Genomic DNA, 25573 nt, shown 5'->3' on the forward strand with positions numbered 1-25573 from the left:
ACATTGAATTATTAATGTAGCGAAATAGGAATAGTCCTCAATTAATAAGGAAAAGACAAGATCTCTGATTACAAAGAAATAATGTATTAAAACATGCTTCCCATATCTTCTGTTTGATTTTTCAACGATCTTTTTTTTAGAAGGAAGATAATGTTCTGCTCGCATCCAAACTTGATATCCCTTGAACATTATATCATATTTCTTTGGTGTTTTCACCAATCCTTGGTAGTATAGTGGTGAGTATCTCCGCCTGTCACGCGGAAGACCGGGGTTCGATTCCCCGCCCAGGAGTCTCTGTTTTTGTTTTCTATTATTCTGAAGATTCTCTGATTACCCCGCCCTGCTCTTAGAAAAAAAAAAAGAAGATAATATCCATATTCAAGTTGAATTATTTACGTAGCGAGGTAGAAATAGTCATCGATTGATTAGGTAAAACACAAGATCTGCTTTTTTAAAGAAATTACGAAAACTTCGGACTTGTGCCTCCAATAACTTTTTTTCGATTTTTTAACGAAAATTTTCCAAAAGAAAAATACGACTACGCTAGGTTGCAGATCTTATATCTTTTTTCAAGAAATAATATTAATTTTGTATTATCAATTCTTCCTTGGTAGTATAGTGGTGAGTATCTCCGCCTGTCACGCGGAAGACCGGGGTTCGATTCCCCGCCAAGGAGGTCACGATTTTTTTTTTTTTTTTTTTTTTTTAACCTCAAAAAGCCTTGAAACCCAGCACTGCATGCTCTTATACAAAAACGGACAATGCTATCCGTTTTTACATTGAATTATTAATGTAGCGAAATAGGAATAGTCCTCAATTAATAAGGAAAAGACAAGATCTCTGATTACAAAGAAATAATGTATTAAAACATGCTTCCCATATCTTCTGTTTGATTTTTCAACGATCTTTTTTTTAAAAGTAAGATAATGTTCTGCTCGCATCCAAACTTGATATCCCTTGATAATCATATCATATTTGTTTGGTGTTTTCACCAATCCTTGGTAGTATAGTGGTGAGTATCTCCGCCTGTCACGCGGAAGACCAGGGTTCGATTTCCCGCCAAGGAGTCTCTGTTTATTTTTTGTCTATTATTCTTAAAATCCTCTGATTACCCCGCCCTGCTCTTAGAAAAAAACAAACGATAATATCCATATTCAAGTTGAATTATTTACGTAGCGAGGTAGAAATAGTCCTCGATTGATAAGGTAAAAGTCAAGATCTGTTTTTATAAAGATTACGAAAATTTCGTACTTGTGCCTCCAATAACTTTTCTTCGATTTTTTAACGAAAATTTTCCGAAAGGAAAATACTACTACGCTAGCGAGGTAGAATCAGACTTCAATTGATAAGGTAAAAGACAACATCTATTATTAACAAGAAATTACGACAATTACACATTCACGCTTTCCATTATCTTTTTTAATTGACTTTTCAACGATCCTTTTGCAACAGGTAAATAATGCCTTGCTTGCTTCCAAATTTGATATCCCTTATTGATGGGATCATAATTTTAATCCTGAAACATCAACTATTCCTTGGTAGTATAGTGGTGAGTATCTCCGCCTGTCACGCGGAAGACCGGGGTTCGATTCCCCGCCAAGGAGGTCACGATTTTGTTTTATTTTTTGCCTCGAAAAAGCCTTTAAACCCAGCTCTGCATGCTCTTTATATACGAAAACGGACAGTACTATCCGTTTTTACACTGAATTATTAACGTAGCGAAATAGGAATAGTCCTCAATTAATAAGGAAAAGACAAGATCTCTGATTACAAAGAAATAATGTATTAAAACATGCTTCCCATATCTTCTGTTTGATTTTTCAACGATCTTTTTTTTAGAAGGAAGATAATGTTCTGCTCGCATCCAAACTTGATATCCCTTGATAATCGGATCATATTTCTTAGGTGATTTCACCAATCCTTGGTAGTATAGTGGTGAGTATCTCCGCCTGTCACGCGGAAGACCAGGGTTCGATTTCCCGCCAAGGAGGTCACGATTTTGTTTTTTGTTACTAAAAAAACCCTTTAAATCTAGCTTTCCTTTCATGCGAAAAGCAGACGATAGAATCCATAATCAAATTGAATTATTTACGTAGCGAGGGAGGAATAGTCCTCAATTGATAAGGTAAAAGACAAGATCTGCTATTCTAAAGAAATCACGAAATTTACGTTAAAGTGTCCCTTCCATTTACCTTTCTTTGATTTTTTTAACGAACATTTTCAAGATGAAAAATACTACTACGCTAGGTTGCAGATCTTAATTTTTTTTTTCAAGCAAAAATAATAGTTCTGTATCTATGGTGGCCCTGAAGGGACATCGCGAATAGACTAAATCGTGAAAAATATGCGATAAAATTCACGATATTGTCAATTTTATCGCATATTTTTCACGAAGAAATTCACGAAATTGACGATATCGTGAACTTTATCGTGAACTTTTCACGATGAAATTGACGATATCGTGAATTTTATCGTGAAAAGTTCACGATATCGTCAATTTTATCGTGTACTCTATCGTGTACTCTATCGTGTACTCTATCGTGTACTCTATCGTGTACTCTCCTGACGGGCGCTTCGTAAACAAAACCAGCCCTAGCTGGGGGAGACAGAGAGAAGGAAAAAAGGGAAAGGGAAAGAGAAGATAAAAGGAAAGAAAGAATAATAAGAAGAAAAGAGGGAAACGGGGAGGGGGGGCGAAGGGCTCTTGCCTCCTCCTCACTCCCCCCCCCCCTCCCCGCCAAAAAATAAATCAGAGAGAGAGAGAGAAGGGAAAGGGAAAGGGAAAGAGAAGATAAAAGGAAAGAAAGAAGAGGAAGAAGAAAAGAGGAAAACGGGGGAAGGGCGAAGGACTCTTGCCCCCCTCCCCCCCCCGCCAAAAAATAAATCAGAGAGAGAGAGAGAGAAGGGAAAAGGAAAGGGAAAGAGAAGATAAAAGGAAAGAAAGAAGAGGAAGAAGAAGAAAAGAGGGAAACGGGGGCAAAGGGCTTTTGCCTCGTCCCCCCGCCCCCCGCCAAAAAATAAATAAGAGAGAGAGAGAGAGAGAAGGAAAGGGAAAGAGAAGAAAGAAAGAGAAAAACGAAAAAGAGGGAGAATAGGAAAGAAAGGAAAAGAAAGAAAAAAAAGGAGGCAAGAGCCCTTCGCCCCTGTTTCCCTCTTTTCTTATTCTTTTTCCTCTTCTTTCTTTCCTTTTATATTTTCTTTCCCTCTCCCTTCTCTTTCCCTTTATGGCGGGAGGGGGGAGGGGGAGGTAAGAGCCTTGCGCCCTTCCCCGTTTCCCTCTTTCCGTCTTCTTCTTCTTTCTTTCCTTTTATATTTTCTTTCCCTTTCCCTTTCCCTTCTCTCTATCTCTCTCTCTCTCTCCTATTTATTTGTTGGCGCGGGAGGGGGGAGGAGGCAAGAGCCCCTCTTTTCTTCTTATTCTTCTTCCTTTCCTTTTTTATTCTCTTTCCCTTTCCCTTCTCTCTCTCTCTCTCTCTCTCTTATTTTTTTTTTTTTGGCGGGGGGATGCAAGAGCCCTTCGCCCCCGTTTCCCTCTTTTCTTCTTCTTCTTCCTCTTCTTTCTTTCCTTTTATCTTCTCTTTCCCTTTCCCTTTCCCTTCTCTCTCTATCTCTTATTTATTTTTTTGGCGGGGGGTGGGGAGGGAGGAGGCAAGAGCCCTTCGCCCTTCCCCCGTTTCCCTCTTTCCTTTTTATTCCTCTTCTTTCTTTCCTTTTATATTTTCTTTCCCTTTCCCTTCTCTCTCTTATTTTTTTTTTTTTTGGGGGGGGAGGAGGCAAGAGCCCTTCGCCCTTCCCCTGTTTCCCTCTTATTCCTCTTCTTTCTTTCCCTTTCCCTTCTCTCTCTCTCTCTCTCTCTCTCTTATTTATTTTTTTGGCGGGGGGGGGGGGGGGAGGTAAGAGCCTTTCGCCCTTCCCCCGTTTCCCTCTTTCCTTCTTCCTCTTCTTTCTTTCCTTTTATATTTTCTTTCCCTTTCCCTTTCCCTTCTCTCTCTCCTTATTTATTTTTTGGCGGGGGGGGGGGGAGTGAGGAGGAGGCAATAGCCCTTCGCCCCCCCCCCCGTTTCCCTCTTTTCTTCTTATTATTCTTTCTTTCCTTTTATCTTCTCTTTCCCTTTCCCTTTTTTCCTTCTCTCTGTCTCCCCCAGCTAGGGCTGGTTTTGTTTACGAAGCGCCCATCAGGAGAGTACACGATAGAGTACACGATAGAGTACACGATAAAATTGACGATATCGTGAACTTTATATCGTGAACTTTTCACGATAAAATTCACGATATCGTCAATTTCATCGTGAAAAGTTCACAATAAAGTTCACGATATCGTCAATTTCGTGAATTTCTTCGTGAAAAATATGCGATAAAATTGACGATATCGTGAATTTTATCGCATATTTTTCACGATTTAGTCTATTCGCGATGTCCCTTCAGGGCCACCATATGTATCATTATACAGAACTTCCTTGGAAGTATAGTGGTGAGTATCTCCGCCTGTCACGCGGAAGACCGGGGTTCGATTCCCCGCCAAGGAGGTCATGTTTTTTTTTTTGCCTTAAACAACTTTGATAACCTGGCTCGATATCCTTATTCAAATTCATCTATTTACGTAGCGAGGTAGGGAGTGTCTTCAATTAACTAACAAAAGACAAGATCTGCTATTATAAAGAAATTACGAACATTTCGTAATCGTGTCTCCCATTAATATATCTTCGGTTTTTTTTGGAACATTTTCCTTAAGGAAAATACTACTACGCTAGGTTGCAGATCTTTCATTCTTTATTCAAGAAATTATATCAACTTTGTATCATCAACTTTTCCTTGGTAGTATAGTGGTGAGTATCTCCGCCTGTCACGCGGAAGACCGGGGTTCGATTCCCCGCCAAGGAGGTCACGATTTTGTTCTTGTTTTTTTTTACCTCAAAAAGCCTTTAAACCCAGCACTGCATGCTCTTATACAAAAACGGACAATGCTATCCGTTTTTACATTGAATTATTAATGTAGCGAAATAGGAATAGTCCTCAATTAATAAGGAAAAGACAAGATCTCTGATTACAAAGAAATAATGTATTAAAACATGCTTCCCATATCTTCTGTTTGATTTTTCAACGATCTTTCTTAAGAAGGAAGATAATGTTCTGCTCGCATCCAAACTTGATATCCCTTGATAATCGGATCATATTTCTTTGGTGTTTTCACCAATCCTTGGTAGTATAGTGGTGAGTATCTCCGCCTGTCACGCGGAAGACCGGGGTTCGATTCCCCGCCAAGGAGGTCATGATTTTGTTTTTTGTTACTAAGAAACCCCTTTAAATCTAGCTTTCCTTTTATGCGAAAGGCAGACGATAGAATCCATATTCCCACAATTCGTAAAGCGAGGTAGGAAATGTCTTCAGATAATAAGGAAAACACATGATCTGTAATTCACGAGAAATTGCGATAATTACGTAATCGTGCTTCCCATTAACTTTTCTTAGATTTTTTAACGAACATTTTCCAAAAGGAAAATACTACAACGCTAGGTTGCAGATCTTACAATCTTTGTCAAGAAATAATAATAATTCTGTATTGTCAACTCTTCCTTGTTAGTATAGTGGTGAGTTTCTCCGCCTGTCACGCGGAAGACCGGGGTTTGATTCCCCGCCAAGGAGTTCATGATTATTTTTTTTTGCCGTAAACAACTTTGATAACATGGCTCTATTATTATCAGAAAAGCAGACGATGAAATCCACAATCAAATTGAATTATTTACGTAGCGAGGTAGGAACAGTCCTCAATTGATAAGGTAAAAGACAAGATCTGCTATTCTAAAGAAAATAAAAACAAAATCGTAGTCGTGCCTCCCATTAACTTTTCTTCGATTTTTTAACGAAAATTTTCCAAAAGGAAAATACTACTACGCTAGGTTGCAGATCTTACATTCTTTGTACAAGAAATAATATTAATTTTGTATTATGAACTCTTCCTTGGTAGTATAGTGGTGAGTATCTCCGCCTGTCACGCGGAAGACCGGGGTTCGATTCCCCGCCAAGGAGGTCATGATTTTGTTTTTTGTTACTAAAAAACCCCTTTAAATCTAGCTTTCCTTTTATGCGAAGAGCAGACGATAGAATCCTAATCAAATTGAATTATTTACGCAGCGAGGGAGGAATAGTCTTCAATTGATAAGGTAAAAGACAAGATCTGCTATTCTAAAGAAATTACGAAATTTACGTTAAAGTGTCCCTTCCATTTACCTTTCTTTGATTTTTTTAACGAACATTTTCAAGATGAAAAATACTACTACGCTAGGTTGCAGATCTTAAATTTTTTTTCAAGCAAAAATAATAGTTCTGTATCATTATCAACTCTTCCTTGGTAGTATAGTGGTGAGTATCTCCGCCTGTCACGCGGAAGACCGGGGTTCGATTCCCCGCCAAGGAGGTCATGTTTTTTTTTTTTGCCTTAAACAACTTTGATAACCTGGCTCGATATCCTTATTCAAATTCATCTATTTACGTAGCGAGGTAGGGAGTTTCCTCAATTAACTAAGAAAATACAAGATCTGCTATTATAAAGAAATTACGAACATTTCGTAATTGTGTCTCCCATTAATATATCTTCGATTTCTTAACGAACATTTTCCAAAAGGAAAATACTACTACGCTAAGTTGCAGATCTTTCATTCTTTGTTCAAGAAATTATATCAACTTTGTATTACCAACTCTTCCTTGGTAGTATAGTGGTGAGTATCTCCGCCTGTCACGCGGAAGACCGGGGTTCGATTCCCCGCCAAGGAGGTCATGATTTTGTTTTTTGTTACTAAGAAACCCCTTTAAATCTAGCTTTCCTTTTATGCGAAAGGCAGACGATAGAATCCATATTCCCACAATTCGTAAAGCGAGGTAGGAAATGTCTTCAGATAATAAGGAAAAGACAAGATCTGTAATTCACGAGAAATTGCGATAATTACGTAATCGTGCTTCCCATTAACTTTTCTTAGATTTTTTAACGAACATTTTCCAAAAGGAAAATACTACAACGCTAGGTTGCAGATCTTACAATCTTTGTCAAGAAATAATAATAATTCTGTATTGTCAACTCTTCCTTGTTAGTATAGTGGTGAGTTTCTCCGCCTGTCACGCGGAAGACCGGGGTTTGATTCCCCGCCAAGGACTTCATGATTTTTTTTGTTTGCCTTAAACAACTTTGATAACATGGCTCTATTATTATCAGAAAAGCAGACGATGAAATCCACAATCAAATTGAATTATTTACGTAGCGAGGTAGGAACAGTCCTCAATTGATAAGGTAAAAGACAAGATCTGCTATTCTAAAGAAAATAAAAACAAAATCGTAGTCGTGCCTCCCATTAACTTTTCTTCGATTTTTTAACGAAAATTTTCCAAAAGGAAAATACTACTACGCTAGGTTGCAGATCTTACATTCTTTGTACAAGAAATAATATTAATTTTGTATTATGAACTCTTCCTTGGTAGTATAGTGGTGAGTATCTCCGCCTGTCACGCGGAAGACCGGGGTTCGATTCCCCGCCAAGGAGGTCATGATTTTGTTTTTTGTTACTAAAAAACCCCTTTAAATCTAGCTTTCCTTTTATGCGAAGAGCAGACGATAGAATCCTAATCAAATTGAATTATTTACGCAGCGAGGGAGGAATAGTCTTCAATTGATAAGGTAAAAGACAAGATCTGCTATTCTAAAGAAATTACGAAATTTACGTTAAAGTGTCCCTTCCATTTACCTTTCTTTGATTTTTTTAACGAACATTTTCAAGATGAAAAATACTACTACGCTAGGTTGCAGATCTTAAATTTTTTTTTCAAGCAAAAATAATAGTTCTGTATCATTATCAACTCTTCCTTGGTAGTATAGTGGTGAGTATCTCCGCCTGTCACGCGGAAGACCGGGGTTCGATTCCCCGCCAAGGAGGTCATGTTTTTTTTTTTGCCTTAAACAACTTTGATAACCTGGCTCGATATCCTTATTCAAATTCATCTATTTACGTAGCGAGGTAGGGAGTTTCCTCAATTAACTAAGAAAATACAAGATCTGCTATTATAAAGAAATTACGAACATTTCGTAATTGTGTCTCCCATTAATATATCTTCGATTTCTTAACGAACATTTTCCAAAAGGAAAATACTACTACGCTAAGTTGCAGATCTTTCATTCTTTGTTCAAGAAATTATATCAACTTTGTATTACCAACTCTTCCTTGGTAGTATAGTGGTGAGTATCTCCGCCTGTCACGCGGAAGACCGGGGTTCGATTCCCCGCCAAGGAGGTCATGATTTTGTTTTTTGTTACTAAGAAACCCCTTTAAATCTAGCTTTCCTTTTATGCGAAAGGCAGACGATAGAATCCATATTCCCACAATTCGTAAAGCGAGGTAGGAAATGTCTTCAGATAATAAGGAAAAGACAAGATCTGTAATTCACGAGAAATTGCGATAATTACGTAATCGTGCTTCCCATTAACTTTTCTTAGATTTTTTAACGAACATTTTCCAAAAGGAAAATACTACAACGCTAGGTTGCAGATCTTACAATCTTTGTCAAGAAATAATAATAATTCTGTATTGTCAACTCTTCCTTGTTAGTATAGTGGTGAGTTTCTCCGCCTGTCACGCGGAAGACCGGGGTTTGATTCCCCGCCAAGGACTTCATGATTTTTTTTGTTTGCCTTAAACAACTTTGATAACATGGCTCTATTATTATCAGAAAAGCAGACGATGAAATCCACAATCAAATTGAATTATTTACGTAGCGAGGTAGGAACAGTCCTCAATTGATAAGGTAAAAGACAAGATCTGCTATTCTAAAGAAAATAAAAACAAAATCGTAGTCGTGCCTCCCATTAACTTTTCTTCGATTTTTTAACGAAAATTTTCCAAAAGGAAAATACTACTACGCTAGGTTGCAGATCTTACATTCTTTGTACAAGAAATAATATTAATTTTGTATTATGAACTCTTCCTTGGTAGTATAGTGGTGAGTATCTCCGCCTGTCACGCGGAAGACCGGGGTTCGATTCCCCGCCAAGGAGGTCATGATTTTGTTTTTTGTTACTAAAAAACCCCTTTAAATCTAGCTTTCCTTTTATGCGAAGAGCAGACGATAGAATCCTAATCAAATTGAATTATTTACGCAGCGAGGGAGGAATAGTCTTCAATTGATAAGGTAAAAGACAAGATCTGCTATTCTAAAGAAATTACGAAATTTACGTTAAAGTGTCCCTTCCATTTACCTTTCTTTGATTTTTTTAACGAACATTTTCAAGATGAAAAATACTACTACGCTAGGTTGCAGATCTTAAATTTTTTTTTCAAGCAAAAATAATAGTTCTGTATCATTATCAACTCTTCCTTGGTAGTATAGTGGTGAGTATCTCCGCCTGTCACGCGGAAGACCGGGGTTCGATTCCCCGCCAAGGAGGTCATGTTTTTTTTTTTGCCTTAAACAACTTTGATAACCTGGCTCGATATCCTTATTCAAATTCATCTATTTACGTAGCGAGGTAGGGAGTTTCCTCAATTAACTAAGAAAATACAAGATCTGCTATTATAAAGAAATTACGAACATTTCGTAATTGTGTCTCCCATTAATATATCTTCGATTTCTTAACGAACATTTTCCAAAAGGAAAATACTACTACGCTAAGTTGCAGATCTTTCATTCTTTGTTCAAGAAATTATATCAACTTTGTATTACCAACTCTTCCTTGGTAGTATAGTGGTGAGTATCTCCGCCTGTCACGCGGAAGACCGGGGTTCGATTCCCCGCCAAGGAGGTCATGATTTTGTTTTTTGTTACTAAGAAACCCCTTTAAATCTAGCTTTCCTTTTATGCGAAAGGCAGACGATAGAATCCATATTCCCACAATTCGTAAAGCGAGGTAGGAAATGTCTTCAGATAATAAGGAAAAGACAAGATCTGTAATTCACGAGAAATTGCGATAATTACGTAATCGTGCTTCCCATTAACTTTTCTTAGATTTTTTAACGAACATTTTCCAAAAGGAAAATACTACAACGCTAGGTTGCAGATCTTACAATCTTTGTCAAGAAATAATAATAATTCTGTATTGTCAACTCTTCCTTGTTAGTATAGTGGTGAGTTTCTCCGCCTGTCACGCGGAAGACCGGGGTTTGATTCCCCGCCAAGGACTTCATGATTTTTTTTGTTTGCCTTAAACAACTTTGATAACATGGCTCTATTATTATCAGAAAAGCAGACGATGAAATCCACAATCAAATTGAATTATTTACGTAGCGAGGTAGGAACAGTCCTCAATTGATAAGGTAAAAGACAAGATCTGCTATTCTAAATAAAATAAAAACAAAATCGTAGTCGTGCCTCCCATTAACTTTTCTTCGATTTTTTAACGAACATTTTCGAAAAGGAAAATACTACTACGCTAGGTTGCAGATCTTACATTCTTTGTTCAACAAATAATATTAATTTTGTATTATGAACTCTTCCTTGGTAGTATAGTGGTGAGTATCTCCGCCTGTCACGCGGAAGACCGGGGTTCGATTCCCCGCCAAGGAGGTCATGATTTTGTTTTTTGTTACTAAGAAACCCCTTTAAATCTAGCTTTCCTTTATTCGAAAGGCAGACGATAGAATCCATATTCCCACAATTCGTAAAGCGAGGTAGGAAATGTCTTCAGATAATAAGGACAAGACAAGATCTGTAATTTACGAGAAATTGCGATAATTACGTAATCGTGCTTCCCATTAACTTTTCTTAGATTTTTCAACGATCACTTTTCAAAAGGAAACAAAATGACCTGCTCGCTTCCAAATTTGATATCCCTTGTTGATGGGATCATAATTTTGATCCTGAATCATCAACTCTTCCTTGGTAGTATAGTGGTGAGTATCTCCGCCTGTCACGCGGAAGACCGGGGTTCGATTCCCCGCCAAGGAGGTCATGATTTTGTTTTTTGTTACTAAAAAAAACCTTTAAACCTTGCTCTGCTCTTATGCAAAAAGGACACGATTGTATTCATAAGTCCTACTGAATTATTAACCTAGCGAGGAAGTCTCCAAATGATAATGTAAAGACAAGATCTGTAATTAACAATGTATTATGATAGCTACGTAATCATGTTTCACCGTTATTCTCATGATTGATATTTCAACGATCACTTTCCAAAAGGAAAATAATGTCTTGCTCGCTTTTGAATTTGATATCACCTTTTCATGCGATGATAATAATTCTGTATTATCAACTCTTCCTTGGTAGTATAGTGGTGAGTATCTCCGCCTGTCACGCGGAAGACCGGGGTTCGATTCCCCGCCAAGGAGGTCATGATTTTGTTTTTTGCCTTAAAAAACTTTGATAATAATTTTTATGGCTTAATTCTTATCCGAAATGCAGGCGATGATATCCATATTCGAATTGAAATATTTACGTAGCGAGGTAAAAAAATAGACTTCAATTGATAAGATAAAAGACAAGATCTGCTATTCTAAACAAATTACGAAATTTACGTTAAAGTGTCCCTTCCATTTACCTTTCTTTGATTTGTTAACGAACATTTTCAAGATGAAAAATACTACTACGCTAGGTTGCAAATCTTAAATCCTTTGTTCAAGCAATAATAATAGTTCTGTTTCATTATCAACTCTTCCTTGGTAGTATAGCGGTGAGTATCTCCGCCTGTCACGCGGAAGACCGGGGTTCCATTCCCCGCCAAGGAGATCATGTTTTTGTTTTTTGTTACAAAAAAAACACCTTTAAACCTCGCTCTGCTCTTATGCAAAAAGGTCACGATTGTATTCATATTCCTACGAGGAAGTCTCCAAATGATAAGGTAAAGACAAGATCTGTAATTAACAATGTATTATGATAGCTACGTAATCATGTTTCACCGTAATCATGTTTCACCGTAATCATGTTTCACCGTAATCATGTTTCACCGTAATCATGTTTCACCGTTATTCTTATGATTGATATTTCAACGATCACTTTCCAAAGGATTCCCCGCCAAGGAGATCATGATTTTGTTTTTTGTTACTGAAAAACATTTGATAACCTAGCTCTGCTCTTATGCGAAAAGCAGACGATAATATCCATATTTCAATATGTAGCGAGGTAGGATTAGTTTTCTGATTATATAGACAAGATAGGCCTATGTAATTATGAAGAAATTTCTAAACTTACATAATCATGCTCTCCATTATCTTTTGATTGATTTTTTAACGATAGCTTTTCAGAAGGAAAATAATGCTCTGCTAGGTTGCAGATCTTATAACCTTTGTTAAAAAAAAAAAATCATAAATGAATGAATAGACCAATGAGAAATAAATGAACAAACAAAGGCATCATAAATCAATACACCAACAAATGCACAAAAATAAAATACACGATTAAATTTGAATTATTTACAATCAACTTACAGTATGCAGAATACTCTTCTTCTTGCAAACATCGAGTAGTCTTTTAACAATCTTCTTATGTCCTCCCTGGCATGCTGCGTGTAAAGGCGTTGAGAAGGTCGAATCTTGAGACTGGACCTCTGCTCCGACCCCAACCAACATCGCAGCAATGTCATCGTTGCCATGGAGACAGGCTACATGGAGGGGCGTCATGTCGTTTTTATCCTTCTCCTGAGAGTGGTATGTAAGAGAGACGGAAAGATAGAAATAGAAATAATAATTATTTTAATAACAAAGAGAACAATAATGATTATGATAATAAAGATAATGATGATAACAATACAGAAAATGATAATTATAATGATAGTATTAATAATAATGATAGTATTAATAATAATGATAGTATTAATAATAATGATATAATGATATTAACAACAAAAAACACAATATGAATAATAATTATTTAAAAATATTATACATTAATAATAACAGGAATGATAAGGGGAGAACAAAGAAAGATAAATACAGAAAGAGAGAGAGAGAGAGACAAACAGGGAGGGGTTAAACAATGGCGAAGTAAAGAAGGATCGTATTCATTCAGTTTCAATTCAAACTAATCTTTCAGAAAGATACATATTGTGTTTCCATCTTTTATGGTTGACTCATAATTTTTGTACTTTCTCTTCAAAGAATCACAAGCCTCCAGAAACAGCACGAATTCGGGTTTGTTGTTTAAAAAAGAACACGACCAAATATTGTCTCCATCGTTTCTAATTGTTTACAATAATATATCTCATGGAAATGTATGATCATGATACCAATAAGAGAACAATGTCAGTAGTATTCTTTAATTTTAACCCCTTTCTCCTAAAATGAATTACTGACATCAAGCAAACAATATTTCTGATGTCATAATATATTCAGTCGTTGTCACGACAACACTTTCTCATTCATGTCTAGTAAAGGCCTTTACCCTAATGATTCCTAATTGCTCGATGAAGGAAATCATGAAAATCTGACGGAAATCCAAATAATTACATTTATATTGATATCATCAGCCGAGAGAAGGTTGAAGACCGCTGGTTTGTTGCCCCTCATAGCGGCGATGTGGAGGGGAGTCAGGCCGAAAGTGTCCCGGGCGTTCACGTCGACTTCCTGTGAGAGTAGGTACAGTATCACACTTGATTCCTGTAAAAAAATATATATTACCGTTACGTTTAATGATATAATGTGTATATTATGATTGTGAAAACTTAGTTCGAAAAAGAATATATGAATTGATTAGGAAATAAACTAGATTTAACTGATTCAGAGAGTCCACATGGATCATTGAAATAATTACAAATGATAGCTCTTTCCATAAAGAAAAAAATGGTATAAATCGTCCTTGTTTTCACGAAGTGACGGTGGGGAGGAAAATCGTAACGCAAAGTGAATGCAATTTTTTTTCACTACCGTCACTTCGTGAAAACAGTGACGAATTATGAATATGCTCCGATTGCCGCTCAATAAAATGAGAAAGAGAGAGTGAGAGAGAAAGAGAGAGAGAGAGAGAGTGAAAATGAGAGAGAGAGAGAAAGAAAGAAAGAGAGAGATAGAGAAAGAAAGAAAGAGAGAAAGAGAGAGAGAGAGAGAGAGGGAGAGAGAAAGAGAGAAAGAGAGAGCGAGAGATATTACATTAATGAGCAGAATGACTAATCATTTTGCTAGAAATACCGCTATTTTTAAACACTATGCATTATCATGATTAAAAAAGGTCTGGAAAATTATGAAAAAACATGGCTGACTTTTTTTCAAACAAAACAGTAATTACAAGTTTCCATCATCTTCTGGACTATGTTACTACTTTACTTAATAATACTTTCCATTCACTGCAATTTGATAAAAGTAATGAAAAGACGTTTAAAGTGAATGGTTGTATTATATGTAAGATGCTATTTTCATGTGATTTACGTTATTTATAAAATGATATAACTATTCATGTTCGATTGATGTCAACAAGAAAATAAACCGACCTCTATTTTGCTAGCTTTTCCTGGTTTGGTCATGGCCGCAAAGTGTATGGCCAGACGTTTATTATCGCCCTCAGCGTTGATATCTGAAGAGAATGGAAGACAAACAATTAGAAAAATGATGAACTTACATAAGTTAAGACTTCGTAAGCTGAAAAGTCCATAATAATATCCTTATGGTAAGCTTAGAATCAAGAAGCTGGACAGCCAAAATTTGATCACATTACGGTACACATCATCAAAAATACCTGACTATCTTAACTTTGGTGTCAGGAAACTGCTAGACAGTCACACGATAGCCTTTAATTATTATTATTATCATATCATTATTACCATATCATTATATATATATCAGTGTTCCATTTTTTATCAAAGGATTTACCACGTTGAGGTTTGTTCGATCTACCAAAATCTCCAACACTACTACTTATACCATCACTATTACTACCACTACCACTACTATTACTACTATTACTACTACTACTACTACTACTACTACTACTACTACTACTACTACTCCTACTACTACTACTACTACTACTACTATTATTATTACTACTACTACTATACTGTTTCTAATGTTATTACTAGTAGTAGTGTCTATACATTATTATTATCATGCTTAGTATTAATATTATTATCGTTATCATGATTATTATTATCATTTGTATTATCATTATTATTATCTCATTATAGTTATCAGCATCATCGTCATTACTACCATTTATATCACCATCATACCTGCGCCATTTTCGATCAAATATTTAACGACATTGACATGTCCCGCTTGAGAGGCGTGATGGAGGGGTGTGCGGTCTTTCTTATCAGGTTCGTTCAGTCTATCTTTACCACCGTCTTCTTCGTCTTTCAAGAGCCGACCAATTTCAGACAAGTTTCCAGACTTTGCTGCCTGCAAAATAAACATATTAATTAACATTAATTAATCAATTAAATAGATACATTTGCACAAATCATAAAGCTATGAATAAATGAATAAATATAAGGAGAGAATGAAAGAGAAGAACGTATTAAAGATAGAAAGCAAGATACAAAACAAAAAGAAAGAAAGACGTACAGACAAACGGACAGAATGGAATAATGAAAGCGTTGTGAAATTTACCCACCAAATAGATGATTTGGAAACGTCTAATCTACAGTACATGCTCTCAGCACTCTTCATGAGCTCAAGCTGATAATTTGAAATAAATATTAATCTTTCTATTAACTTCAATTCATCTATTAATATCAGTTTGCAGAAAAATAATTCTGGCTGTGTTTTGCATGCACGGCCATATGCACAGGCACGCGTTATTTCCTTCGAATTAGCAGCCTTCCACTCACCAAGCAAGTATGGTAACAAGACTACTGAGCTAGTGTTACCATGGAAATCAATCTCTTCTGCCATTTCATTGAAATCCTCGTGACTGCTACGTATTTCGTACACATTGGTAATCTTTATGCAAATCACCACACCAATACCGTACACGTAAAAAACCCAACATCACTATACAAATTCCTAGATCATCGGCAGTAAATAACATGGCCTTCGTTATTTTCCCTTTGAAACAGGTCATTTAGGAACCAGAATCTCCTTGTAAACGTACTGTATAGCAATCAATAATAACGAAAATAGCTTTCGGATGACGAGCGGATATCCGACTTGAAGTGATCATGGCTATTTTCAACGCGATTTTTTTCGAATTCTCACATGGGCCAAATGATAATCATAGAAACACGAACAAGACTATAATATGAGAATGGTTAACTAGTTTAAAGTAAACCCAGATATGGATCCATCCAAGGGGATACCTGAAGTATGCGTGCCCCTCCCCCTAAATAGATATGTGATACTCTTAAACCCCACTAAATCTGAAAGCCCTTTTCACCAAACAAAGTCAAAGCATCTGTTAAAAGTAACAATGCTGATGACCAGACCTCAAAGATGTAGCTAAATAAACATATTATATAGACAAATAAAGTGACTTGCACTATTTTAAAAACCGTTGTCTATACTACCTTAAAGGGATTGGGTATCTTTGCCTCAGATTCTAAACAAAATCCTGGATTAAGCTCAGGCTGCTGCAATCATAAGTACAAACCGTTAGGTCAGTCAGGAATCCCATGACTTTTACAAGCCGATCGCATGTTTGATTATCAAGATATCTATGATTGGAATTCAAAATGTCTACACTACAGTCTATTGGGGAAAATGAATATGGTAAAACCGGTCACTCCAAGATTTTTTTACTTTTTTGAAGCACTTCATGATCATTTTGAAGCGCAATTTGTTTAGGGCTTCAATATTACACCATATTACAGCCACTGATAACACGTAGGGCCATGCATCTGGTCAAACTGGTAACATCGTTAAACAATATGCCTTAAAAAAGTAAAGCATAATATATTATATCTAAGAAGTTTTCCTGTCTTGATGATTTAAAACCTATAGGGTCGATATTTTACAGGAAAGACAAACATAGAACTGCTTCTAGAAGAGTTTTGATGAATACCTTCCATTGCATACATTTGTATATGCACCAATCAATAGGACAATACATGCGATGGTGGACTGTATTTTACGAGAAGAAGAAGAAGAAGAAGAAGAAGAAGAAGAAGAAGAAGAAGAAGAAGAAGAAGAAGAAGAAGAAGACTCCAATGAGAAGAAGAAGAAACAAATCGGTCACCTGTCCAACATGTTAACTGCCACTGCTGGGTAGTTGCTATACGTATGCTACTTAACTTTACTATTTATTAAGTTAGCATGGTTAGGGCATTTCAGAAACTTCAATACCACACGCAGAGGTACGTAGAGAAAAAAAATGTGCAAATTTGTTACGCATATATACCTTATAGAGATCCATTGGAGCGTTCTTGGTCGTATTATTCTATCCTTTGTCCGATGTGACCATTCAATATTGTCCGTTGTGGCTATTCACTGGTCACTCATTTGCTTTCAAGTCCCCTACACATGTAGCTCTTTCAGTGGTGTCATTATCCGTACGGACAAATAATAGGCCTGGCTATGGCGTCTCCAAAGCACAAGTTATGCGAGTTTAGATAGTTTGAATCAGCACGGGTATTTCACAATTATTACGTAACGAATCAATCTCAAAACATTGTTGCTGATTTTCAAGCAAATATTGTCAAGATTGGTTCAAGATTTCGCGTCCTTTTGCAATCATAAATGGTACGAAACTCGCAATAGGCAAGAGCTCAAGCATTCCGGAGGGTCGACGACGGTAGCTGTGAGGTCATACCCTAATCAATATGACCTAATAAACGACAAGCTTGTTAGGGGAATCTCCATGTAATGAAGAGACAGTGGAATATATTTTAGAGGACTGAGTGAAACATCATTTCAATTGTTACAGAATCACTAGGAAAGAACGCACTCCAAATGTAATATTTCCTCCAAAACTGAATTGTGTTTATTTAAGTAGGTATATTTATGTATATTTTTTTTTCTTCAGTTGTCTTTGTCCAAGCGCATTTGGAAAACAAAGAAAGAAGAGGGGATTATAATACCGGTCAGTGATGCTCCTTTTACTTAAAACTATTGTCAATCAGAATTAGGATAGATTTCTCTGAAAGCCTGTACTCGAATATAGATTTTTCTTTTTAAATGCATATACCACGCTGCAAAATTACCTCGGTGGCAATTATTAGAATGATACTCTATTGAAATTCCATCAAGGTTTGGGTGTGCAAAGCAGCGCGTAGGAGAAAAATAAGAGTCTTTCTTGAAAATACTCGTCTCGGGCACCATGGCAACCAAGCGAGAGAATTGTGCGTTTCCAAGACTACACATCAAGGGTGATAATACTGAAGAATAATTTAGACAGCCGCTAAGAGCTTAACTTGGATATTGAGGAAAAAACGGGGCATTCATGGAAATGACTATTTTCCAGTCTACGTAGAAAATGTATTGATTATGACCTATGCAAAATGACTACATGAGATGTTAATACATAGCGTTTCAGAGCACAACACAATAGAGCCTATGGATTGCAGCCATGACATTATGATGTATCACCAGGGTGTCCGGAAGGGGGGGGGGGGAGAGAGAGAGAGAGAGAGAGAGAGGCAGGAGGGAGGGGAAGGTGGAGGGGTGGGAAGAAGGGAGGGGGATCGAGGGGTTTAACAGTTTTATTCTTTTGCCAAGGGGAGGGGAGGCATTGCTTCTTTAACATGCCCCTCCTATTCAATGTTTGCATTTAGGTCAACAATGTTCCGTTATCATTTTCAATTCTCCAATATTTCTTTTCTTGCTTATCATCTTCATAGTGAAACGGTAATAAATAAATCAAATAAATAAATTCCATCAAAGCAAATATATTCGTTAAAACGTACATAAACAGGAAGATTATGCTCTCAATTATATTTCTTCACTTTTTCCAGAACTCAGCATTCTCTTTAACGGGCGTACCTCCAAATGAATGATAATTGTACTTATACGCTCAGTGTAGAAACAACCCGCTTGTTTACGAGCGTGATATTTCAGACGTTCAAAATAAAATGCTGGTATGATGACGTATTGATTTGAAAATGTTTTCCGCCAACAGGATGAAAGTTCCAATGTATTTAGGATTTGTAATGATAATGCATCAAATATTTGGGTATTCCCCTCTTGTTTTGTTTTATTGTTCCAAATTCCACCTAATAAGTTGGTCTCATACATAACAAATTATCAAGAGAATGTATAATAATAGTACAATGATAGACTTGTAACATAAAGAAATAATGATGTGAAATATATGGGGACATATTGAGAAGCAGGCTTGTATATTATAGGTTCCCGAATAAAATACAAACATATTGTATCTGAATTCGATAGCAATGAAGAAAGACGTTAGAAAAGAGTGATGACATGTACATTGTCGACCATAATGATAACATTATTGATCAATAAATCCCGGGAAAGATGTAAACTTTATTAATCAAGAATAAATCATATTGTTACAATCATTAATTCATTATTTCATGACAAAAATGATAAGAAGATTCTGTTCCAGATCTATGGATAACAGTGTCTTTGCACAAGAAGCGTAGAAAACTGAAGAGCTAATAAACTATGGTGCATTTGACATTTGAAGTGATATAAGTATCGTGAGCGAAGGGTTCTTCAAACTATAACGGGAAACAGGCATGCAGCCATTTCCTCGCAGCTAAGCTCAAACGTTGATTTAGACGTGTTTTGTTGTTTGTATGTGAATGACAATTAAGGAAGATAGCCATCATCATTAGTCACAAAGCAAACAACGTGGAACCTTACTCCAACAGACAACAACATGGATAAGGGATAAGGAATAAGGAATAAGGAAGGGATCGTGGACATTCGGACATTATCAGGGTGTTAGCATATTAAGGAGAGGGTGGGGGGGGGGGGGGGCACAACCTACCCATCCCCCTCCCGGAGAAACACAATAGAACCTGCATTTAGTACAACATTAATATTACATACTATTGTTTTATTGTGATTTTTTTTCAAATTCAATCCAAAAGGCACCTGGAAATTCTGCCAACTTATATTTGAATGTATTTTATTAAAAATGCATACATTTCAGTAAGATTATGTGAGTGGGTATGTATTATAAAAGGATAATAGAGGATTTTTACCCTTCTAATAATAGAATGCATTAAGTATTAATTCATGAAAAATTATAGTTCAATTAAACGTTCTAAATACTTCTAAGAATGATCATATCACTAAAGTCTACATCCACTTTATAATCCTTAATCTATCTAATGAAGAATGGTAAAGTTAATCATAGACAAGGGCATCTTTTTTAATGATCAGTTATGGCATCGTGTTCTTAAAAACATGCATGGTGTGTCCATTACTTCTTTGGTAATGCGTGCCCCTATGGTATCTACCATGGTATCTTATCCAGGCATCGGCTTTTTTCTGCCGTCGAAGTGGACTCTTGCAGTGCTATTCCACTGTTCTTCTCACATTTTTTTATCGTCTCCCCTCTTAATTGCCCCTGCAGATTAAATTGTATATATTTTACAAACTTCCCGTTGTATTGCTGTAATCTCCTCATTTTGACTAGTATGTTCCTTTATGTACATTATATACCGGCTATTTTGTTTTGTAATTATATCTTGTATGTTATATATATATATATATATATATATATATATATATATATTCACTGGATTGCCGAGGTATTTGCTCTCTTGTTTATGGTTAGATCTCGCACAAGCTATATGCATGGTAAAACCAGGATGATGTAAGAGTTCCTGGTAAAACCATGAACTTACCGTATTCAAACAACATCATGCGACCATGGGGATTCCCCCATTTCCTGGAAATAAGTTTAAATTGGATACCAGTTAAATCATTCTTCGTTGCGGTCTCAAATTTATATATTATTTTGACAGCCTGTTTATTGACTAATGTTGATCTCTTATGGTGAAATAATCACGGTGATTATCGCAATGTGTTTGCCCACGCATCACTATAAATAGAATAAAGATTAGAGATATTAATCAAGGAGACGTGACGTGTAAGTTATGTTTGATTAAAGGGATGGTTCAACATTTTCATATCGCCTTGTATAGTTGATTTTTTTTTCTAAATTTCGCGTGGATAAGATGTAAGAGGTATCGTGGTATAGTAAAACCAATCACACCAGTAACGCCTTTCGGTAAGACAATAATATCCGTTTGCTACTCCCCACCCAGGTGTAAATGGGTACCCGATATAGAGCGCTACATTTTGTCCGCTAGACTATGCCCGGGGTAAAAAAAAAAGAAGAAAACAAGAAGCCTAATGACGAAGCGCCAGGGCGTCACGTTGTGACGGACATGATGAGCTTTAATTTGTTTTAAATGAGAATAACCTTATAATCATGGACCTAGAGGACCCTAAATTCAAAAGGAATATCCCATAACTCAATGCCCTTATAACCTTTGTATTTCGTGGGCTTCTAAAATATCCCACAAATGTATAAATGTGCAGTCTATTGTTATGTTCAATACTTATTGGTTATATAGTTATGATAAATGAACATATTAAGTTTGCATTTATAAACTGTTTTATGACATTTCTGGCTGGTGTACTTGAATAAATCATTCAAATAACTTTCAATTTCAGTAAACGAATTTTGTTATGGGATCATTAAATATTATTGATGGATTTATTCGTAAAAACACTATGGCAAATTGTCACTGTTAACTTATCTTAATTATGATGAATATCCCCGGTTGATATTGTGCATGATAATGTAACAATTATAATCTACCTTTCAGTTTAGCTATCGTGGGAGGTTAAAATGAAACAGTGTAAATAAGTTAACTCATAGCAGTTCAGAATTGTCTCATTTTCACTTTCCACTTCTTCATAGTCTGTTAAACAAAATTAATAATTCACGAAAATGAAATAAAATTGCCAAATAATATTTAACCAAAAAATGACACGTGATTTTATATTTCATGCCGCGTGGCCGATTTAAAGACCATAATGATTAGTTACAATTAAAACGCTCTTATTTGGGAATGGCACAAAGTACCATCAGTAATGGAAATAGACTAAATATTTTCTGTAATTTTTGCTGTTTTTGCTCATGTATGTAATGCGTAATTCCTAGTACTCTGGCCTGTCAAAAGATAATGCGAAAAAGTCACTAAAAGGCGACGCTGTACTGCTATGGGTTACCTTAGTAACACGGGTGGCCAACCTGCGGCCCGCGGGCCACATGCGGCCCGCGAGCTCTTCTTGTGCGGCCCGCGGAGCATTGAAAAAGTAATTATAAAAATGGTTAATGAATGAAATGCGGCCCGCATAACAGCGATAAAATAGAGTAAAACATTTACACACAGCTATCTCTATTTCCATAATTTGTTTTCATCATTCACAACATATTGATTCGTTACGTGGCTTATACAAAACTCCTCAAATTCCCTCTCATTACATTACATTAACGACATTAACATCACTCGCCGTGTTAATTTCAGTTTGTTATTTCCACATGCAGTAACCTTTGTAAATATACAAATAATAACAATAATAATAATCTTTTAAAATCCACTCCAAATTTTATTAAGTTAAACCGAAAATGGAAATTCTTTTTGCCCAATCGATCGTGAATCAAGAAATATGTTTGAAATGCCATACTTGTCTTAAAACTTACAACCCTTTTCTCCCGCCGTTTAATTTTTTCATTAATCTTAATCGTGGATAGTCCCCTTATATTCTTTCTGCTGTGTCATTGATTTTGTTTGAAATAACAACCAACATGGTATCGATTTCGAGACGTGCGAAGAAAAGGAAAGTTTCTGATGAAGACAGAAACTTTAAATCGGATTGATCTCTGAAGTATTTCTTCATAGAAGAGAAAGGTAAACAACTTTGCCTCATATTTTGTCAGCCAGAAATCACTCTAAAAAAACGAGCCTGATTTTGTTCGACTGATTTTGTTGTTTGCAACATTGCAGGTGTGTACATGAGTGTGTGTGTGTGTGGGGGGGGGGGGATTTCAGATTTGGTTTTGACGGGGTGTGTCGCTGAAGCCTCGTATAAACCTCAACCCATTTTTAAGGGTTGCCTTGTTTTGGCAGATTTTTGTTGAAAGTAAAGCCCATTTTATAAAAATTTCGGGTGTTTGCATGGCTAAAACCCTGAATTTTTTTAAAATAAATTTTTTGAAAACACGGACCCATATTAAGGATATTTCTGTTAAAAATGGGACCCAAGTTTAGGGATTCTTCTTGTAAAAAAGGTTACCCATTAGAGCGGTACACCCCGTATGTCTCAATATGTGATTACCCCCCCCCCCCCCCCCCGCCTGGCCTACGGCCCGCCAAGTTATGACAATCGTTAGATGTGGCCCGCGAGCTTTAAAAGGTTGGCCACCCGTGCCTTAGTATATAGTATCGGCATCTTATTATACATTTGAATAGCCTATATGCCCTATATGGAGAAACTAAACACATCGCACTCACGCCACTCACTCTATATGTGTATGATGTATTATCAATTTGTAATTTATGGATTCGTTTATTTGAATGATGACCGTGCAGCGATTATTACTTTGCTATTCATTTCCTACACTTAGCGAATTCATATATTCTACCTTTGGACATAATACTAACCCTAAACCCAATCTACAACCCAATTGCAACCATAATCTTAACCATGAATCTTTGACGAATTTTATGCCGTTGCGTAAACTTATATTACTGTTACCATGGTGTGTTTTGTGCTATTGAGTCAGTGTTATAATATACTAATGTACCTCCTAATGAAGGTGATAAGGTCATAACCTAAATCATTTCCTTTATTGCAGCACATCCGAGTTGACACCATTATTTTCCTGCAGTGATGTAATGCAGTTAAGAGGTATAGGACGTAATTGTCCCGCACACTCTTTTAAAACTCATTTAGCATACCTTTAAGTATACACAACACTTAGCTTGCCTTTAAAAATACACAACTTTCAGGATACCTTTAAGTAATACACAGCAAAAGTATGTAGGCTATACTCCCATTTCCCCATTTCAAAATTTCGGCCCAAAAATGTGATAAACTTTCAGCTTTCTTGTCAGGTATTCCGCAACCATGCCCCCTCTTTTTTTACACAAAAACCTGCATCCTTTCCCGGTTGTATGTTTTTTTTTACCCGACTCACATAATCACGTCACGCTATGCTTTAGTCTGGACACGGCGCAGTAATGATAAAGCAAAAAGAGCATCACGTCTTAATTGGTGTTTGAAACCAAGCTGATTTTTATCAGATGATAAAGATAGTTTGTGTAATCATCACGCCTGTCTGGTCACAGTGGCGTTGCTACAGGAAATGGGGTCATACGATGAGGGTGTTTGCATCATGGACAGACTATTTCTGTGAACATGCACTGTTGAAGAGATGAACAATGGCAAAAGCACTGTGATTGAAATATGTTGCTATTTTTTTTTAAATACAAGGTTTGAATAATGTATGGCCCAAGGTTATAAAGGTCTGGATTTAGATAGGTTAAATGAACACATTTTTTTTTTTTAGAGAGAGAGAGAGAAGAGAATGAACAGAAAGGGAGAGAGAGAGAGAGAGAGAGAGAGAGAGAAGAAAGAGAGAGAGAGAGAGAGAGAGAGAGAAAACAGACAGGAAGAGAGACAGAGAGCGACTGTCATTGTGAATGATGAACCTTGGCACTGTCCTATTAAAACAATATATCTGATTACTTCCTCATCCTGACAGAAAAAGAAAGGTAGAAAACATGGCCCCCTTTTCTACAATCCGTTGTGAAATTTATATGTTTCGCTTCAGATATACAGGTTATATTGCACTCCTGACACGATCACATAGACTTTCAAGAAATCATCTTTAGGACCATTACAATACCTCATTGTATATTGCCTTTAGAAATAATTTTCGGATTAAGTAATACTTATGTCATTGTTATTGTCGCACATTGCCATTGAACTTGTCATATCCTAGTCTCACCACAGAGACCAACACCAGACCGACAATAGACCCAACAAAATGCCACATCATCCACAATGGCGCAATATCTGTTGGTTTAGGTTAAAGGGGAATATTTTTCAGATATTTTTTTTTAATGGGCTACAAACTGAAATTAACATGTAGTTTGAAGTTAATTCTCTTTTAAGTCTAGACGATGTGACGAAGGACTTATTTTGGTTTATGAATGTCTTTGCGTTTTTGTTTTTAAAGGAAAGTGAATGAAATCACGAAATTTAAACTTAGAATACCTGATGGAGACGGTTGTCCAGGTCTGACCGACCGCTTGAAAGGCTTCCGCTGCTCAAACTTCCGATGGAATGCAAAGCAAAGTCTTGTCGTCTTGAATCCATCATGGACTCGCCCCCGATCAAACAGCCACCACTGGTTTGTAGAAGCGCTCACCCGAACGTGCAGACAACGCCTTCTTCTTAAAGATACTTCTCAACGTCTCATCAAGAACCTGACAACCAATAATATTACTGAAGCAGTTTGGTCACTCAACGTCCAAAACTCTTCTAATAACACCGGGAAAATCAATGTTGGCCTACATTCCGAGTGTCAGCGCTTGACATTCCGCAACAAGTTTAATATATCAATTTATTGGTGAAGCTGAACAGTTATTTAAGCGTTTACTCGAGTATGCAGACGACGACAAACACGCAATCACTGCATCGGTCGGTCAGTCATTTAACTTGGAAGTATTTGCTAAAAAAACACA

The 25573-nt window shown here is 36.5% G+C and overlaps 1 protein-coding gene and 21 non-coding genes across 23 annotated transcripts in view; 21 read left to right on the plus strand and 1 right to left on the minus strand.

Moving 5' to 3' along the window:
• The window catches only part of LOC575287 (transient receptor potential cation channel subfamily A member 1 homolog), a 53692-nt gene extending 28119 nt beyond the window's left edge, over window positions 1–25573 (minus strand). The window contains exons 1-5 of one of the 2 annotated variants that reach the window (XM_030995486.1): window positions 25104–25573; window positions 15131–15299; window positions 14393–14475; window positions 13416–13565; window positions 12399–12608 (exon numbers count right to left, since the gene is read on the minus strand). In XM_030995486.1, coding sequence (XP_030851346.1) covers window positions 12399–12608; window positions 13416–13565; window positions 14393–14475; window positions 15131–15299; window positions 25104–25208 — 717 coding nt within the window. In that variant the 5' untranslated portion in view covers window positions 25209–25573. Of the gene's footprint in view, window positions 1–12398; window positions 12609–13415; window positions 13566–14392; window positions 14476–15130; window positions 15300–17235; window positions 17647–25103 lie in introns of those variants that run through there. The other variant, XM_030995487.1, reaches the window with a different exon arrangement.
• Window positions 220–291, plus strand: TRNAD-GUC. Its single transcript has one exon. It is a non-coding gene; the product is annotated as a tRNA-Asp (tRNA).
• Window positions 605–676, plus strand: TRNAD-GUC. The gene has a single exon. It is a non-coding gene; the product is annotated as a tRNA-Asp (tRNA).
• Window positions 996–1067, plus strand: TRNAD-GUC. The gene has a single exon. It is a non-coding gene; the product is annotated as a tRNA-Asp (tRNA).
• On the plus strand, window positions 1533–1604 carry TRNAD-GUC. The gene has a single exon. It is a non-coding gene; the product is annotated as a tRNA-Asp (tRNA).
• On the plus strand, window positions 1919–1990 carry TRNAD-GUC. Its single transcript has one exon. It is a non-coding gene; the product is annotated as a tRNA-Asp (tRNA).
• On the plus strand, window positions 4455–4526 carry TRNAD-GUC. Its single transcript has one exon. It is a non-coding gene; the product is annotated as a tRNA-Asp (tRNA).
• On the plus strand, window positions 4810–4881 carry TRNAD-GUC. The gene has a single exon. It is a non-coding gene; the product is annotated as a tRNA-Asp (tRNA).
• Window positions 5195–5266, plus strand: TRNAD-GUC. Its single transcript has one exon. It is a non-coding gene; the product is annotated as a tRNA-Asp (tRNA).
• TRNAD-GUC lies at window positions 5956–6027 on the plus strand. Its single transcript has one exon. It is a non-coding gene; the product is annotated as a tRNA-Asp (tRNA).
• Window positions 6344–6415, plus strand: TRNAD-GUC. Its single transcript has one exon. It is a non-coding gene; the product is annotated as a tRNA-Asp (tRNA).
• Window positions 6700–6771, plus strand: TRNAD-GUC. Its single transcript has one exon. It is a non-coding gene; the product is annotated as a tRNA-Asp (tRNA).
• On the plus strand, window positions 7461–7532 carry TRNAD-GUC. Its single transcript has one exon. It is a non-coding gene; the product is annotated as a tRNA-Asp (tRNA).
• Window positions 7850–7921, plus strand: TRNAD-GUC. Its single transcript has one exon. It is a non-coding gene; the product is annotated as a tRNA-Asp (tRNA).
• TRNAD-GUC lies at window positions 8205–8276 on the plus strand. Its single transcript has one exon. It is a non-coding gene; the product is annotated as a tRNA-Asp (tRNA).
• Window positions 8966–9037, plus strand: TRNAD-GUC. The gene has a single exon. It is a non-coding gene; the product is annotated as a tRNA-Asp (tRNA).
• Window positions 9355–9426, plus strand: TRNAD-GUC. Its single transcript has one exon. It is a non-coding gene; the product is annotated as a tRNA-Asp (tRNA).
• Window positions 9710–9781, plus strand: TRNAD-GUC. Its single transcript has one exon. It is a non-coding gene; the product is annotated as a tRNA-Asp (tRNA).
• TRNAD-GUC lies at window positions 10471–10542 on the plus strand. The gene has a single exon. It is a non-coding gene; the product is annotated as a tRNA-Asp (tRNA).
• TRNAD-GUC lies at window positions 10852–10923 on the plus strand. Its single transcript has one exon. It is a non-coding gene; the product is annotated as a tRNA-Asp (tRNA).
• TRNAD-GUC lies at window positions 11232–11303 on the plus strand. Its single transcript has one exon. It is a non-coding gene; the product is annotated as a tRNA-Asp (tRNA).
• TRNAD-GUC lies at window positions 11628–11699 on the plus strand. Its single transcript has one exon. It is a non-coding gene; the product is annotated as a tRNA-Asp (tRNA).

The sequence above is a fragment of the Strongylocentrotus purpuratus genome, unplaced genomic scaffold (assembly GCF_000002235.5).
Source record: "Strongylocentrotus purpuratus isolate Spur 01 unplaced genomic scaffold, Spur_5.0 spur5_scaffold_21, whole genome shotgun sequence".
Classification (NCBI taxonomy): Eukaryota; Metazoa; Echinodermata; class Echinoidea; order Camarodonta; family Strongylocentrotidae; genus Strongylocentrotus; species Strongylocentrotus purpuratus.